The sequence below is a fragment of the Bos indicus genome, chromosome 25 (genome assembly GCF_029378745.1).
Source record: "Bos indicus isolate NIAB-ARS_2022 breed Sahiwal x Tharparkar chromosome 25, NIAB-ARS_B.indTharparkar_mat_pri_1.0, whole genome shotgun sequence".
In the NCBI taxonomy this organism is placed as follows: Eukaryota; Metazoa; Chordata; class Mammalia; order Artiodactyla; family Bovidae; genus Bos; species Bos indicus.
The window spans coordinates 3,923,274-3,940,887 of NC_091784.1; the positions used below are offsets into that span (position 1 = coordinate 3,923,274).

At 55.0% G+C, this 17,614-nt stretch overlaps 1 protein-coding gene across 1 annotated transcript; it reads left to right on the forward strand.

Annotated features, from left to right (window-relative positions):
* Positions 1-280: 280 nt before the first annotated feature.
* NAA60 (N-alpha-acetyltransferase 60, NatF catalytic subunit) lies at positions 281-17,376 on the forward strand. Its single transcript, XM_070779532.1, has 7 exons — positions 281-467; positions 10,055-10,170; positions 11,782-11,911; positions 12,918-13,014; positions 13,684-13,918; positions 14,936-15,288; positions 16,053-17,376. Exons 2-6 carry the CDS (start codon positions 10,061-10,063, stop codon positions 15,090-15,092), a joined length of 729 nt encoding a protein of 242 aa, XP_070635633.1. The 5' UTR covers positions 281-467; positions 10,055-10,060; the 3' UTR covers positions 15,093-15,288; positions 16,053-17,376.
* Positions 17,377-17,614: the final 238 nt, after the last annotated feature.

Genomic DNA, 17,614 nt, shown 5'->3' on the forward strand with positions numbered 1-17,614 from the left:
CTACCAACCGGACCGCGCCCCCGGCGTCCACGCCCGCCGGGCTCGGGCCCCGAGGGTCGGCCCGACCTGTCCAGCCCCTCCGCCGTCTCTCAGAGCCTCGCGAGCCTCTAGCAGACGCGCCCCCTAGAGGTGCCTCCGCTGCTCCACCGCCAACGTCTCAGCTTCTCTTGTGTCCACTCACTCCAGTGTCCGGCTTCGCGCGAGGCCCGCCCGCTCTTAAGATGGCGGCGTCGGCGTCGCGAGGTGCCGTCCCACGTGGACGACGCTGGCCAATGGGCTTCCGCCTGTGCCGCCGGCCCGGCGCGGGAGGCGGAAGTGCCTCGGGCCGCCGCCTCCGTCCCGGCTGCGGCCCCTGCCGGTTACATAACTGGTTGCGGGCTCACCGCGGCCCCACTTCCTGGCTCCCGGCGAACCAAGGATGCACTGAGCCCTAGAACGCTGTCCGCTGCCGCCGGCTCCCGCCCGAGGTGAGGCATCCCGGGGCTCGGGCCTGCGGCGGAGCGCCTGGCCCGGCCAAGGGCGGGCGTCAAGGGAAGCAGGGGAGCAGTTCCGGGCCGGGGCGGCAGCGCAGTCGCGGGGTCCTGCCGGGGTGCAGGGGGCCCGAGGCGGCCCTGGCGGGGCGTGGGACGTCCCGTCGGTTCGAGGGAGGCCGGGGAGCTGCCCCCGCCAGCCGGCGCCCAGACATCTCCGCGGGGTTTCAGGGCCATCACAGAGCTCGCGTTTCCCCGGCCGAGGAGGGGGCCGAGGCCCCAGGGGCGCGATCCCGATCCTTTTGCTTGGGCTGCCTCCGTGCCAGGCCTCGGGACGACCTGGCGGGGGAGATTTGGAAGCAGAAGGCAGCCTGCCCCTTGCTGCCCGCCGGGCCTCGCGGGAGGTGCCGGGCCCGTCCTTTTCACAGTTCAGCGATTTGCTGCCTTGCCGGGCCCCATCGCTGCTTTGGTACTTGTTGCATGGGTTGTAGTTACTTGGCGACTTTTTTGCCCTCCCGTGAACTCTGGAAACCCTGAAACTCTTTCTCGGTCGTCTCCACTTCTTACTCCTTAAGCTGTATATTTTGGTTAAGACAGCTCAATTCCTTACGTTTTGGGGTAGTTTAAAGGTTGGCCGTGCAGACCCTTGCACCACCTCTGAGCTCTGGCCCATTGATTGGGCACTTCCCATGTAACAGAGGGAATCTGTAGCCTCTGTGGTTTGTTCCCCTGGGAAGATTTTCAGGGAGGCTGAGCGCCTTCCCTGGACCACTAACAACAAATATCTGTGTGCTCAGGAGGTGATGGACCCCAGGGTCTGGGGATGAGAGGAGGAGTTACTCTGTCATAAACGTGGCCATTGGCTGCTTCCTTGGTCTGTTTTAACTCTGCCCAGTCCTTAAGCCATACCATTTTGTTAGTTTCTCTTGAAGGAAAAGGATAACAGCCCTACAGCCCTTTGGTACCTGGAATGGTTGTAATCAGAGAGTCAGAACTGAAGATAACTTTGCTGGGTGCAGATATTTTACTGGAGCACAGAAGACAGAAAATTTAATGTTAACGCTTAACTGCCTGAACCGGGAAAGTCAGTATGACTGCAAGTCAGTGGTAGAAATACCACATTCTGTGAAGCACTTTGTATGTACAGCTAAGTGTTAGAAGTCCTTTGGCCAACAGTACTGGCTTGTGAGGCAGGGAGAAGGGTAGTCTTGAACAGCACTGAATTTAAAAGGGGCTGGAGCAAAACAAATCCTCTCTTCTGGCAAAAATCCCTGAATTGCTTTAAGCTCAGTTTGAGAAGAAAGGGTTCAAGGCCAGAAGAAACTCAAGGGTGGCTGAAATAGAAGTCCCTGTCGTTTAACAAGTGGTCATGGCTGAGCATGACATAGGTCTTCATCTCCCCTGTTGTTGGAAGTTTGTGTGTTAGAATTAAAGTGCACTTTGGCCCTTTGAGAAGCAGTGTGCCTGGGCTCCTCTTTTGGGCCACAGTTTGCTGAAGTTCCATCTCACTGTGTTTCCAGAAGTGCTGGATTTCTATGAAGATGGTTAAAACCTGTAAGTAAGAGTCAGTGCATGGTGTGGTGTTCACAGGCCAAAATAAAAAATACACACATTATTTTAAAAGGTCTGTGTGTGTGTCTTACCTTTAGCCTCTCCCCACTATCACTTACAGTGACTTTATCACTGTAAAATGTTTATTTTAACCGCACCCACTCTCAGACTTCAGATGTTGTTTGAAGTGACCTGTTGATGTTGTTTGGCAACTTGGCCTCTGCCTGTGTTGGAAGAAAATACCTGGATGTTAGGAGATTTGAGAAATGAAGACACTAGAACTAAGAAGGGTGGGGCCGTCATTGCTCACCTGGTGCTCTGCCCCGCAGACTGTCCCAGCCTCAGTGGACTGGCTCGCAGCAGTTTGTCTTCTAGCAGCTGAGATGTGTTTAGACCAGGTGGACCCAGAATCCTTACCTGGCAGCAGCTACAGGTATTCAGAGCTCTGAGTCTGGGGCAGTACAGATCTCTGCCAAAATGCCCCGAGGTCTCTGCTCCCTGCTGACGGCTCTCCTACCTGAACAGAAAGCTGGCTGCTTGTCAGCTGCCAGGCCTTCTCTTAAATGGAGGTTCCTCCCTCTCCACATCTTCGCCTCCACCACCTCCTCCCTGACTTCTCTTTCTGGAAGAAACCCACGGAGTCCTCCTAGCTCACCCACCTCAGTTCCTCGTTTACAGAAAAGAAGATTGGGATCTAGATCCTGCATCCTGCTTCTGTCCACACGCAGCGCTTTCGAGTAAAACACTGATCTGCAAAGTGATGCTGGAACTCCTGGGTCTCTTTCTGGCCAAGATCGAAGGTTGAATTTCATTCAACAAATGTTTCTAAGTGTCTCTGATAATTCTGGGATCAGACCTCCTTCCCGAAATATGATGATTTTAGCATGACTTCTGATCGAGACTGGCTGGCAGGCCAGGTCAGGGTTCCCTGAAGCCCAGTGCTGATTAAAGAGAGGTTAAAGAGAGATCTGTGTGTTTGAAAACCCAGTAAGCACATGCATAGTAGGGCTGACACTCTGCTCCGAACCTGAAATGTTTGCTCGGTGCCTCTGGAGTGATGGGAAGACATCTGAACAGGGAGCCAGGGCTTTCTGCACATAGTGGTTTGGGGTCTGTGTCAGCAGTTGAACCAGTGAGTGGTCCATTGAGTGCAGCTCTGCAGAGGCTGGCCAACATGTGGCGGTCACCTCGAGGTGCCCACGAGTGGAGCCTGGATGGTCAGGGTGTCACCTCACATGAGGGCCAGTCAGTCCCTAGTCCCGTCCTGAGGGCCTCTCATACTCCCCATCTCCTCACCTGAGGCTGACTTCCTGCTCAGGCAGGGCCAACACTTGGAATACTGATGATGCGAGCCACCTATGAGTGTGACCACGTAGAGACCTTAAAATGCCTCTTTCAGTGAATAGACTCGCTTAGTGTCAACGTTGAAGGTCCATACCCGTGAAGTAACCCAGCTCTTGTGCACTGATGCCAGACATAAACATTCTAATAATATTCACAGTTGTAGGGACTCCAAGCTTCCAATGCAGTGGGCGTGGGTTCGATCCCTGGTCAGGGAACTAAGATCCTATATGCCACATAGCCAAATTAAAAAAGATTTGCATTTGTAAAGAAGCAAAGAGGAACTGATTGGGAAAAAGGACTCAGAACAAATGTTTGTCCGCTTGCTTCCACAGGAAGACCAGAGAAAACAGACCACATTGAAAAAAGAACTTCTTCCAGTTCTATTTCTTGTTATTAAACAGTAAATTGTGTTCCTCTATTTTGTCTCCTGCATTCTTGAAATAGGACAGCAAAGTATTTGGGCAGAAAAGTAGTGAAATTTGAGCCCATCTTAAAAATAACTGAGAAGAAAGCAATTTCTTTTTATAAAATAGTCTCTGGGTAAGTGTCCCTTAGCTGCTGAAAGGATTTTTATCTGGACAGTGTTACTACAACAGTATTTCCATAGTTCCTGTAGCTCTGAGTTGCTTGCTCCTTTCTAACAACTTGTTTCTTTTTAGATGCTTCCTTGTGACTCTAGTTGTAAACTATTCAGAAGCTCTTGCTGGCCAGATATTTGCTGCTCTTTCTACTCTTAGCTTCAAATTACAGGATTGCTTCTCTTCTGGCCTCCTGTGTTTAACTTTTTTGTGGAAATATGTAGAAACGTATAGAAAAGTACTCTGCTTGACATTTGATCACGCTGTTACGTACCAGTGAAACCTCCCACCTCAGAAGCCCCCTCGGCCCCGTACCCAGTAAACCCTCTCCTATGTAAAAAGTTTGCTTTCTAGTAGGAAACTCAAGAATCTATTAACCTTCATTTTACTGAGGACAAAGTGAGGAGGGGGCTTTTGAGTTTTTGCTTCATATTGTGTATTGATTCTTATTTTACCATGAACAAAGTTTTAAACAGCATTTAACAAATGGGGGATGTTCTTTTTTAAACCTTTTTTGGTTTTTTTTAGATGGTTGTCCTGAAGCCTTTAAATATTTTTAAAATTGATTTTTATATGGCCACTGAATTTTCTTTGTAATGATTGCAGAGGAACTCTTTAAAATATTTTTCTTACTAACAACTGCCTCCTCTTTGCTTCATTACAAGTATGGGTCTGTGTTTATAATGTTTATTTCTGGCATCAGTGCATAAATGCCGTGCTATTCCAAGGGTATGGGGCTTAAACATTGGCACTGAGAGTCTATTTTAGGGTAAAATGGATAACCATTCTACTTATAATTTGAAGAGACATTATAAAATTCTCAAGTTGTTACAATTAAAAACATTACTGTAATATAAAAAATGTGTTCTGAATTTTCACATACCACCTGGAAGTCTTTATTTTTTTCTGATAATAAAAACAAGCTCATTGTTTAAAAGAAAACTCAAATGAGGCAGAAGTGAGTGATGTAAAACAGACATCTGCCTTAATTCCACAGGCAAATGCTGAGAGGAGATTGAATTTCTTTTTAAAAATAATTTTTGTTATGAAAGTTAACCACATGGTCAAGTATTAATTTATACCGAATTTGACCCACGTTCACATTTAACATCTGTTGGATTTTGAAGGATCTTAAATACAAACCCAGGGACGCAGAGATTAAAAAGTCAAATGTAAAACAACAAAGCCCAGCAGAGTCAGGTGGAAAAAGCACAGAAGCGCTGGAGAGGGCTGGGGGCGCTGGTTTGCTGAAGGGGCAGCGGTGAGAGGCAGGCAGGGTTTCTGAACCCGAGACCGCCATGGCTGTGCTTTTCGCCTAAAAACTGAGCTGCCAGTGGCGTCCATTCCAGCCCCAGACCCGGGCAGTGCTGAGTGGGCCCGCCTCTGGAAGAATCCATTCTCCTCCTCATCCTCGAGAATCTGGTGACGGCCCGAGTTTCAAGTGCGCGTCCTGCACGTTCACTAGTCCCTGGAAGAGAACTTGGCACCTGGCAGTCATGGCCCCATTTGTAGAAGGCTTACTTTTACTCGCCTGCCAGACACCCTGCACATGTCCTGTGAGGACTTTGGTCCCCGCGTCACAGCCCTGCCGGGACCCAGGGCCCGCACGTGGCGGGGGGCGCCGGACAGTGCGTGTGTGTGGCCTCGAAGCCTTGCCTTTCCCTGGGACTCCACTGCTGTAAGAGATACTGTGAGCCAGTGATCCCTCTTGGTTTTGGCAGGGAGGGCATGAGCTGACGCTCGTGGGACAGTTCAGGACTCTGTTTCTCCTCCTGGAACTCTTGATTCAAGGAGGCGGATCAAATAGTCAAGGAAAACACCTTGAGTGATGCAAGGGGATCTCCTGCCTTCTCCTGAGGGCTTGGGAGGGGAGCATCCCCTCCGACAGGTGTGTTAACCCCTCCCTGCCCAGCCTGCTGGATGGCATTCTTTGTGTTCACTGATGTGCTGTTTGCCTCGGAATTCCTCAAGCAAAGGAAGCGTTTCTGAGAGTATTTAGGTAAAAGAGCAAGAAAACACACACCTCCTCACCCCCTCCAGCCCCGCCAGTGATCACAGATGTCCATCTCTGCTCTTTACTGCAACCGCAGTGTCTAGTGCGGGGCCTGGGTTTTCAGTTCAACTTTGATAAATAAATGAATGGATTCTCTTTGCGATGGGGGCGGTGGTCATAGAACCCCTGGCCCAGAGGGAAGCACGGGCTGACCCCGGGACTGCTCCAGACCACTGGTTGTTGTCTTGTTTTTAAGTCAAGAGATGGTTCACATGCCGCCCACCCGGCAGATCTGAAGTGTGCAGGTGAACGCAGTTGACGACCCTGATGGACATGGGAACATTGTCGCCGGCCCCACGAGTCATCCTATGCCCTCCCGTCGAGGTCCTCTGTACCCGCCGGCCACATTCTCATTGCTCTTACCGTCAGTGTCTTTAGCCAGTTTTAGAATATCACACAAATGGAATCCCCCACTGTTAACAGTTCGCAGGTGCAGTGCTGTGTCTTAAATTGTGTGTGAGGAGACTGTGGGCTCCCCTTGGGCATCGTGTGGCGGACTGTAAGAGGGAGGTGCTTTGAACCCACAGTGCTGGGTGTTTGTGTCTTGTCTGCTGTAAATTATTCATATTTCTCCTCCCACTCTCAGGCTTTGAAAGGCTTCCAGGCTGCTGTAGAGACAGCTCCCACCGCCCCGCCCCCAGATGGCTGCTCACTTGAACAAATGAGCTGAACTGACACGGTTTCCCTCACTCCCTGCTCTGAGCCCTTCAGCCCATTTTACTGATGAGCGGGGTGGTGCCATGTATCCATCACTGGATTACTTTTCCTTTTTTGCGCCATCCACCCTGAAGGCAAGAGCTTGGAATCTGTTGTTGGGTTTGTTGAGCCAATAAGCCTGATGCCTGCAGCATTTCACATTGGAGGGCCCTGGTGGTCTTTAACTCTGTGCCGTGGACTAGTATGCACTGATCTTTCCCGTGCTTTGTTTGAGAAGGGGCCCGGAGTGCAGGGACAGGCCAGGGTGGTGCTCTGCCCCATGGGCATTGTGATGGTGCCAGGAAACCCCTCCCGAAACTAGAACAGTCCCATCCCGAGGCCCCAGGTCCTGAATCCCCAGCACTTGGCAGCTGGGGGGTGGGGTGGAGGATATGCCTGAGATGTTGGAGTTCACTCTGTCCTCTGGTTGGGCACGCGCAGTCCCTCAGGAAGTGGGGTCTGGGAGCGCACGCCCAGGTGATCAGGCATCACCCCCAGCCACCGCATGGCATCAACCCAGGGACCCGAGAGGTCATTTCAGCTCAGAAGGAAGATGACTCTTGCAGACAGCCCACGGGGACGAGGTTTAGGGAAGGAGAAAGGGCAGATGGAGAGGTGAGTGGGCTGGCCCTTCATCGTCTTGGAGAATCCAATTTCTGTCCCTTCTAGAAATGTTCCACTCGCCCACCCCTGCAGGCGAAGGGCAGAAGGCAGACCTAGCAAGCCCGGGAGAACTCTTGCTGCAGGCCGGAACTGTGTCTTCTCCTGCACAGTGCATCCCTGCTATCGTAGGATCTGTGTGTCTGTGTCTTTGTAGGGAAATGCACGGAAAGGTGGCCTGTGTGCCTGCGGCTCCAGCCCCCTGGGGCTCAGGACAAAGGGCTGACCCGGGGGCTCTGCTCTGGTTCACCTGCCACCTCTGTCCTCCAGTGAGTCTTCTGAGTCCTTGTCCCTTAAGCCCGTAGGGCAGCACATAGCAACAGGAGGTCAGTACTTGACTGAAGGTTCCAGGTGGACAAGCGGGGTCCCCAGAGGTGTCAGATGTCAGTCTCCCGGCCTCTCCCCCAGTGGTGGACCAGCGCTGCCCACCATACCCCCTCTGTCTTGACCACCCGCCCACCCCCCAAACATCCCTTTCTCTCTGGCATGTGGGTGCCGGATTCTCCCTCCTCCACTCCTGTCGGTTGGGCTCGGGCAGATCAGGCACAATAATATACTACATTTCCCCTTAGTTAGATGTGACACGTCTCTATTTTTAAATCAAGGCATCTAAAGAACGGCCTTTGAAAACATCCAAGTACTTTTAATAGGGATGTGAGAATCCACAAATAGCTGTGTGTCTTAGAGGCCAGTATTCTTTATGAACGCTGAACAGGGAAATCCTGCCCCTTTGGTCAAGAGCATTGTCACAAGGACACTAGGGTGAAAATGTATAAATCCCAGGACGGGCAAGTTGCTTGTTTATTATCAGCCTCTCCCTTTGCTGTCACTCCTCAACCTTTAACTTTATGGAAGTTTAACATACATACAACAGAATACACCCAATGAGTTTAACATACGTGTATATACGTTTGTGTACGTAACTCAAGATAAAAAACATTTCCATCCCCTCGGGAAGTGCCCACCCCAGCCTCTTTGTAGTCAGCCTCCTGGTGCAGGTACCACAGGTACCGTGCTCCCTGTGGTGCCAGCTCCCCAGGTACCCAGCATCTGCCTGCGGCCGCGCGGAGTATCTGCGCCCCCAGCTCTGCAGCTGGGGTTGTCAGTCGCTGGCACTTGTCCTGCCAACTCCGGGGAGAGACTGCGGAGGGTGAGCCGACGCCTCCTGTCCTGTACCTCCTCCTGCGGAGCTCAGAGCACCCCAGCTCTTGGTTGAGAACCTGGTGGGCACAACCAGTGAGACACCTGGAGCTCTGCCAAGGGTGATGAGAGCAGGCAGTCTTGTTGCCCAAGAGGAGGGCGTGGCACTTCCAGCAGCAGGAGGGCTCTGGCCTCAGGCACCCTTTTGGCCTCTGGCATTGCCTGGGTCCTCGCAGTGCCCCCGCACAGAACCATCGTTTCCCTAGCCCTGACCACAACTTTTGTTAAGGAAAATTTCAAATACATAGAAAAATGGAATGTGTAAACAGTCAGTTCCTGTTTTATATAAACCTGCCACTTAGATGCAACCACTAACAGCATTTTGTCACATTTGCTTCCTAAGCAGTTGAAAAAATTTTGAGTTATTTAGTTTTAAACCTGATGATGCCTCGCTCTGAAGTATTTCAGCAGAGCATCTCTAAGACCGTCTACAGGAGCACTCCACCTTCCACATCTGAGACAGTAACAGGTTCATAATCATTTCATAATAAATTCATCATCTTGCATCCAGCCCACATTTAAGTTTCTCCCAAATGTTGTTTGACTTTTTGTGTTTCCCAGAAGGAGTTTGCACATCATGTTTGGTTGTAGGTCTCCCTGTCTCTTTCAGTCTGCTTCTGTTTTTTTAATGACAATGAGTGTTTGGAGAGAGCAGGCAGCTGTCACGTAGAATACCACCCCTTCTGTGTGTGTCAGATGTCATGGTGCCCGTGTACCGGGTAGCCTCGAGGCTTGATCTGCTTCAGACCCAGCACTTTAGGCTGGGACCAAAGGGCTTTGTGTATTTTACTGGAGGCACTGGCAGGCTGGCCTCTATCCCTGGGGGTCTTGTGGCTGCAGGATCTCAGGGGGTGCAGGGTTCGGCTTTTCCTTGGCGATTGCTTGGTCCTGGGGGTGTAGGTGCTTCGTCGGAGCCCACACTTGACCCTCCTGTCTGGATTGAGCATAGCTTCCTGATTTAGTCGTTGCAACTCGTGGCCCCTGACTTGAACTTCTGGCATCTCTTGAAGTCTTTCTCTGTACATGAATCTTAATCTCCTGGATGGGGAGGAGAAACAGCCCATCCCGTAAGTGCCACTCTAAATCCACCAGGTCCCTGGGGCCGTTGAGCTCTGGGTCATAGGATGCCACTGACCCAGGCAGAGAGGCGGGGCCGTGTGCCCTCCCAGTGGAGGAACAGCGGGTGAGGGGAAGCGGGGTGGGTGTGGGCACTCAGTGTGCAGCTCAGTGGGGCTGAGCGGGGAGAGAACAGAGGCCAGCTGCCCTCCACAGGGCTCAGGAGCGTCCCGGGTGAGCAGGGAGGGGGCCTCTGGGTATCCCCATCCTCCCAGGCCTTCTCTGCAGGGTAGGGTGTCTGTGATGCCTGGTGTGGGAACACTCATGAGGGGAGAGGCTCTCCACCCATGGGGCCACTGTGAGCGTTCCCGTCCTGCTAGCCCTGCAGATTGCCTGAGGAGGAGGTTTGGGGCGTGCGCCGCCCTCCTGACGCCCCTCCCCCACAGGTGTGAATGACAGAGGCGGTGCCGTCCAGCGCGCTCAGCGAGGTCAGCCTGCGCCTCCTCTGCCACGATGACATAGACACCGTGAAGCACCTGTGCGGCGACTGGTTCCCCATCGAGTAAGTCCAGCGGGTCTGCAGGTGGGCATTGGGGTGGGGGTGTCCGGGGGCCTGTGCACAGAGTGCTGAAGCTGGGGGGCTCGCTGTGTTGGTCCTTGGTGACCGAGAGCCCCCTCACCCGTCGGGGCCCCAGGCCCTGCTCCCTGGCGCTCCTGGTCTCTCTGCACCTCACCATGTTCTTGTACAGAGATCGGGAAGGGACTTGCAGAGAATCTTCAGTTACAAAGACACTTCATGCAGTGCTGCTTATGACATTCAGAAAATCGAGAAGCAACCTAAGTGTCCTAACAGAAAGGAATTGGTTCCCTACATCAGGGGATATACATGCAGAAGTACAATATTATCCAGCCAGGGACAAAGAAATCTGTCCTCGAGGTTTATATGTTTGTCTGTGTGTGTGTGAGATAGTAGGTGAAAAAAGCAGACGAGAAGCCAGGATATACCACAATCCCTCTTTTATTTGAAAGCATATACAAGATAAAAGCTTAGGAGGAAGTGTGCCATGTAGCAAATGTTTTTGGTAGTTCTTTGGGTGGATGATTAGCAACTACAAGTTTTGTTTGGTTTTGCTTGTCTCTGTTTCCTGCATTTTCCTATAATGTGCTCGTAGAGCATTTATAGTGAGGAAAAATAGTACAAACTCTTAAAAATTGAAAATAAACACTATCCTGCCAACATCACGTCTCCATGAGTCTCAGCCTCAGACCTGCTCAAGCCGGTCATCCACCCCTTACTTCCCTGATTGGAGTGTGCTGTGGGCTAGCGGTGGTTTCATAGAAAGTGACCATCAGCCCAGCAGTCCCACCGCTGGACAGGAATCCAGCAAGTCTGTGCAGTAGACCCTGCTGAGGATGACCTGGGGTGGGTGGAGCCTTACCGGCCGGAGTCTCTGGGCCTCTGAGGAGCCTGGCCTTCCTGCCTCCTTGGAGATGGCTGGGCTGGAGGCCTTAGGTTCTAAAGATGGTGGACAGAACTGTAGTCCCCTCGGGCCGTGTGGTGGCTCACTCCTGGCCGCTGTGCCAGCTTGACACTGCTGGTCAGAAGGTGGGACTGATGGACCAGGAGAGGAGGCTGGGTGATGCTCAGCTTCTGTGGAACTTTCTGGCAGGGACAGTGGGGCAGTGGCCTCTACAGAGCAGACCTGAGGAGAGCACCTCCCTGGGTCTCCAGGGGGGATCTGAGACCCTCCTCTGCTCTTGGTCCCAAGAAAGGAATCCCAGGCTAACCTAGCCTGTCAGGAAACCACCCCTCACTCCCACCTGTCCGAGTCTCCTGGGCTGCAGCTGACTCTGCCTTTTCAGCACTGCCTCACTGCTCTGTTCCCCGCTGCCCTCGGGGTTCTTGCTGAGCAGCCCCAGCAGCTCTGGACACACCTTGCCCTCATGTGCCCAAAACTCAAAGGCCACTCAGCAGTGAATGGTCCCATCTGGACAGATAACGGCTATCAGAAGTTGCAACTCTGAGGGTGATGCCCTTTGGTGGAGACTGGGTGGTGGGCAGACCCTGAGTGCTGGACGGAGCAGCCAAGGGTCCTCCATGGTTCCACTCTGAAGCACAGTGGTGATTGGACCTGACCTTCGGCCAGTCCATGTGCGTTTATCTCTTCCTCAGGTACCCAGACTCATGGTATCGTGATATCACCTCCAACAAGAAGTTCTTTTCCCTTGCCGCGACCTACAGGGGTGACATTGTGGGGATGATTGTAGCTGAAATTAAGAATCGGACCAAGATACACAAGGAGGTGAGTGTCTGCAGCGATGGCTCAGGGGCTGACACCTCTGGACGCTGCCTGTGCTGGGCCCCATCCTCTTGGGAGCCTGGACAGGTGTGAGTCCTAGGTGGTTGGTTTCATTCTGTGTGTTTGTGACACAGTCATACATGCATTAAGTTGCACGACCTGACCGTGGGCTTCATAGTGACCCTTGTCGTGAAGTAGGGAGGAGGGTGATCGGTACACGGGCTTCCTGTGGCTTCGAGTCACAAGAGCCGGAAGGAGGCTTCCTCCCTGAGGCCAGTGGTGGGTCCTCCTGTGTCCAGGTTAACTGCTGGGCGGAGGCTGGGGTGAGAATGGGCCGGGCTGCCCCTGATCCAGCACCTGGGAGCCACTTAGCGAGCACGGGACAGGACACAAGCCGAGTCACAAGTGTCCTTTCCAGTGAGGGAGCGAAAACCACACACATGGCAGAGCCTTCCGGTTCTTTGTGAGGCAGAAGAACATGAGACCCTGGTCCTGGTCAGAGGCGTGACTCTCCCAGTCCGGTGGTCCATCTCTGGAGCCAAGAGGCTGCGTGGGGTGTCATGTCGCTCGGCCGCCCCCACCTGCCTCCCCCTGTACTCCAGGACCCCATGGGACCGTGTGGGATCCTTCAGTTACAGCGCCCACACCCCGTGGGGCCGCCTTGTCTCCTGGCACGTGGACTGACACGGACCAAGGGCCCCCTGAGCAGCGCTTCTTCCCACCGTGACTGCTCTGGTCCGGCTTTGCTAACCCTCCCGCCTGGTTTACCACCCGCCCCAAGAGAAGCAACTTTGCGTGTGCCTTGTTAGCAGCAGTTTCTCACAGAAGGGCCCGCAGCCTCTCGCTTCCATGGGGCTGGGGTGGCTCTCCATTGCCCCCTGTCCTGGGTTCTCCTGCCCCGGTGTTCCCCCAGGTGTGTGTCCCGGAAGTTGGCCCAGGAGCTGTGCGTGTCCTGCAGCAGGACCGGGGCCTCCACTGCTGACCCGACGGTCTCTGACTTTCTCTCTAGGACGGAGATATTCTGGCCTCCAGCTTCTCTGTGGACACACAGGTCGCGTACATCCTCAGCCTGGGAGTGGTGAAGGAGTTCAGGAAGCACGGGATAGGTAAGGGGGGCCTGTAAGTCCCCCCAGCTCGCCTCTGCTCCCTGCCGACTCTCTCATAAGACCTGCTCGGTCTCTGTCTTGCTCTATCCTTCGGCCCTCTGTTGGGGCCAGACTCGCACCCTTCCTTCGTTCCCTGCCCCCGACAAGTCTGCCGGCCCCACCCACTCTCAGCCTTCAGCCTGTCTTCTTTCCACGTTTCGCTGGGTCTTTCTGCTGTGGCCTCCTTCCCAGATCTGGTGAGATCAGATGAATAACCCCTGCCGGGCATCCTCATCAGAGAACGGCCCCTCTGACCGTGCCTCTCGCGCGTAATTGAAGGAACAGTCCCAACCATGGTTTATCGGATGCCTGCCACCCTTGGGGGCCCTGCCGCCCACACAGCTCCAAACTCCTGTCCCACGCGGCCAGCGAGCGTCGGGATCTTCCCTCGTAACCAGGCCCTTCCACTCCATGTTTTCCTGGGCTAAAAGGGCAGTGAGTTTCACTGTAGGTCCAGCCCTTGGGAGGGACTGTGGCTGGCTTACATCCTCGTCCGGGACATTCGAGCCTCAGCTGACAAGCCCCACCAAGGGTTCGGACGTTAGGGACTCCGGCAATGGGTGGTTTTGCAAGATCAGCCTTTGCCTCACGCTCCCTTCCCCCCACCGCCCCTTTCCTGTCACCCCTCAGGGTCCCTGTTACTTGAGAGTCTAAAGGATCACATATCAACCACTGCCCAGGACCACTGCAAAGCCATCTACCTGCACGTCCTTACCACCAACAACACAGCCATAAGCTTCTACGAGAACAGAGACTTCAAGCAGCACCACTATCTCCCTTACTACTACTCTATCCGCGGGGTCCTCAAAGATGGCTTTACCTACGTCCTCTACATCAACGGCGGCCACCCCCCTTGGACTATCTTATATCCTTTCTCTCTCGGGGGTGAGGGCTGGTGGCTTCCTAGTGGGGTCTGTGTGCCAACTGAAGCCACGGTTGCCTTCACGTGGCATCCCTGAGGCCAAGTTCATGGGACCCAAGTGTTGTGGGCAACTCTGACCAGCACATCTTGACAGGATATAATGGTCTGGGTGTGGATGCTGGGAAAGTAGGTGCTCCCTGGACGTCAGCCTGGCCCAAGATCCATCCGTCAAGTATCTACTGAGAGCCTCCTATTTGAGGTCGAGGGGGATGCAGCAGAGACTAAGGCAGACAAAAACCCCTGCTTTAGTGCTGACGGGAGAAAACAAGCGCGGGAGGCGAAAAGAGTGGTTTGTTGATTTTGAACTCTGGATTCAAACCTTCCTTATCGGGTGCGTGACCCAGCTGGGTTTCCCTGCCCTCCACCCTCCTCTTCAACCTTCCTCTTCAAGGGCCAATTCTCTCTGGCCCTTGACAGATTCGATGGAGGCCAGGAGTCTTCCTAACAGTCACAGGGAGTGGCCCCCAAAATAATGTGTGTATGTGAGAGACAGAAGTTAAACGAATGATTCCAGGTTTTATCCATTTCATAGGGAAATAAACAGGAAAAACAGGGGTGACCCAAAAGCCTGCAGGCCTGGCTCACGTGAAGCGGGGCGCTCTCTGTGGGCGTCCACGGGGTGGGGACTGCAGACCCCTCCTCGTCTCAAAGACAGGGCCCGGCACAGGGGCAACAGGAGCTCTTGCTCCACCAGACCCCGCCCCCGGCTCCCAGTCGCGTCCAGCCTCAGTCGGGTCCGGGCGTGTGGGGCTGCACCTCGAAGGTCCTGTGTTTGCACAGCAGAGCCCCCTCCATCTGATGGGGCTCCCAGCCCTGCAGAGGCCACGCAGGCTCATGGCCGCCCGCAGGAGTGATGTGTTGTGTGCAGGCAGCCCCTGCGGGTCACCGTGCTGACCGAGCGGCCCAGGGCGTGCGGGCAGGCGGGCAGGCCAGGCGGAATCTTCCTTAACGGAGCCGCACGGACTACATCCAGCACCTGGGCTCCGCGCTAGCGAACCTGAGCCCCTGCTCCATCCCACACAGGATCTACCGCCAGGCCCAGAGCCTGCTCTGCAGCTTCTTGCCATGGTCTAGCATCTCCACCAAGGGCGGCATCGAGTACAGCCGGACCATGTGACGCCAGCCAGGCAGCCTCCGCCGGGCCCCACCCCCCCGGCATCTGGCGGGCGCCGCCTTCCTGGCCATCTGACTGCGGCTGTCCTCTGCAGAGGAACTGGTGGCCACCTGCCGGGCTGGTCGACCCGCCCCAGCCGCAGGCCGGTGCTACACGGGTTCGGGAGCAGAGCAACGTGGGGCATGCCCTGTCTCCCCAGGTACCCGGAGCAGGGGTTGCGGGAAGTGGAGGAGAGCCTAGGGGGTGATGGTCAGGGAAGTGAGGGGCCCCGCGCTGTCAGCAGTGAGAACAGGCAGCCCCAGGTGGGCATCTGCCACACAGGTCATGGGCGACAGAGCCCAGGGCCAGGGGGATCCCTGACCACCTCTGGGAAACTTTTGGAGGAAAAGCAGAGTCCTTGAGCCCTGGCCAGAGCATTGTCTTTTCACGCCCTAAACTCCTTTTTTAAAAAAATAACATACTTACGTGGTTCAAAAGTTGAAAGTTACCGAAAGATCAAGTCTCTTTCCCCCGGGGCCCCGGATGCTCAGCTTCTCCTTCCCAGGCCGTGGTGCCACCGTGTCCCTGGCCGTGCTTCCTTGGGTGTGCACGTGGCCTTGACAGCGCCAGCGGCGCCCGCTCACTCTCTGAGCTCCTGGCTGAGTGCTCTGCCCAGACACGGCCACTTCTGAGAGCTATGGGGACACCAGGATGCATTCATGCGTGGACATGACCCGGAGCAGGTTGTGACAGGGGCCGAGCCCACATGGCAGGGCTCCGTGGCCTCCTGGGCTGGCACCCCTGTTGGTGCCATGGTTTGTGCTGGGACCAAGGGACCGAGGGGAGCTGGTGGTCCCTGGAAGGAACTCTGGGCCTGGAGGAGTGCCAGCGCCTGGCTTGGAGCTCCTAGGCCAGTTCCTTGGGGTGGGGGCAGAGCGTTTCCACCCTGGCCTTCACCCTGCTCCCCTCTTGTCTACCCCACAGGCTCTCCCAGGCCTCCTACCCGCTCTGAAAACCTTCAGTTCTGCTGAGCCCTGGCCCAGCCCTGCGTGTGCACACCGGCCTCATGGGCGGCCCTGGTGGCAGCGTTCACTGTGGTCTGTTTTTTCCGCTGCCCCGGGCGCAAGGCCGTGGGAAGGGGCTTCTTCTCTGTGCCCCTCACCAGCCTCCCCCCATCCTCAGCCCATTCCTTCCAGCTCCTTCCTCCAAAGCCAGAATTAACTTCTCAGAGGGAGGAACCCAAGTGTTACGGACACACTTGACCCTAAAGACACAGGAGCCTGAAAAAAACAAGGGGTCGAATACCGGGAATGCCAGCCCCTCGTCCAGAGCCAGCCCCCAGAGGCCCGGGAGCAGGGAGCAATCTGATCCCTCTACCTGGGGCTGGGGCTCCTGGGGGACAGCCAGAGAGGCCCCTCACCCACACTCTGAGCTCCGACTCTCAGGCTCTGCTCCCCACATGGGCCTCAGGATAATGGGCTGGATGCTCACACCCCCACCAGGAGGATGAGTCCTCCCACGGGCTGGCTTCATTCTGTCCCGGGTGACCGGAGCTGCCCGGCCGACGGTGGACGTGCCATTCACCTGAGCTGCTGTGGGGAGCCAGGTTGAGGACGTGTGCCGATAAGGATCCCCAGGGTCCATGCCCCCCTCCCCCGCCCCCAGGCTCCCAGCCCCTTGAGCTGCAGCTCTGAGGCCTGGCCGGATACAAAGGGGACAGAGGACGACGCTGCACACTGCGTTGACCAAGTGAGACCCAGCCTTTGAGGCTGGGGGCAGTCACGTGCCTTGTGATCCCTCCGCCTCTGGAGCAGAGACTCTGAGGGGAGTATGCACGGATCCCCTAGAGCTGCTCGCTGCCCGCCCTGCCTTCTGGAGCAGACAGGGTGGTGCAGAGTTGTGCTTGGCCCAAGAGCTGGAGAGGGAACAGGGCAGGTGGGGCTGCGTGACCGCGTCCTTCCCTCCCTTGGAACTTCCAAGCCTGGGGGCTCCCGGGATGAAGGGCATCTGGGCAGGAGGGCTTCAGCCTCCCCTCCTCCGAGCTGACATCAGCTTCACGCTGAGGCCCAGCTAGGTGTCCTCCCTAATCTGAATCAACAATGACCGTGTAATTTTTTTTTTTTTTCCCGGCCCTTGGGGTAAGGGAAGAGTCTTCCAGTATGTTCTGCCTTGGACATTGGTAATGAGCTCAGAGGCCTTGCCCTGCCCCTCCATCCCACCCCCTAATCATTGCAGTGTCCAGCCCAGTGTTGAACAGATTGTAGTGTTTCTTCTCATTACAAACAAATAAATAGACTTCAGTTGGTCACATTCGGTCTTTGAAGGCTCTTTGCGCTCCTGGCCCTGCTCCTTGGGCCCACCCCGAGGCTGAGGGCGGCTCAGGAGGTGCCTGTCCCCTGGCAAGTCCCAAAGCCGGCTTCCAGCTCAATGGGCGATTGTTTTTTTTACAATTCTAGTTGTAACTTCCCCTGCTAAGGAATGTAGCCCTGGAAGAGGCTCTAGAACTGATGGCAAAGCAGTGGTCAGGCGGGGGCTCTGCCTCTGGC

What these genes read in the sequence shown, in the direction of transcription:
- NAA60 (XM_070779532.1), top strand. Translation starts at nt 10,061, where the DNA reads ATGACAGAGGCGGTGCCGTCCAGCGCGCTCAGCGAGGTCAGCCTGCGC. An exon ending in GGACCAAGATACACAAGGAG is followed by an intron (nt 11,912 to 12,917) that starts GTGAGTGTCTGC and finishes CTTTCTCTCTAG; the next exon opens with GACGGAGATATTCTGGCCTC. An exon ending in GTTCAGGAAGCACGGGATAG is followed by an intron (nt 13,015 to 13,683) that starts GTAAGGGGGGCC and finishes GTCACCCCTCAG; the next exon opens with GGTCCCTGTTACTTGAGAGT.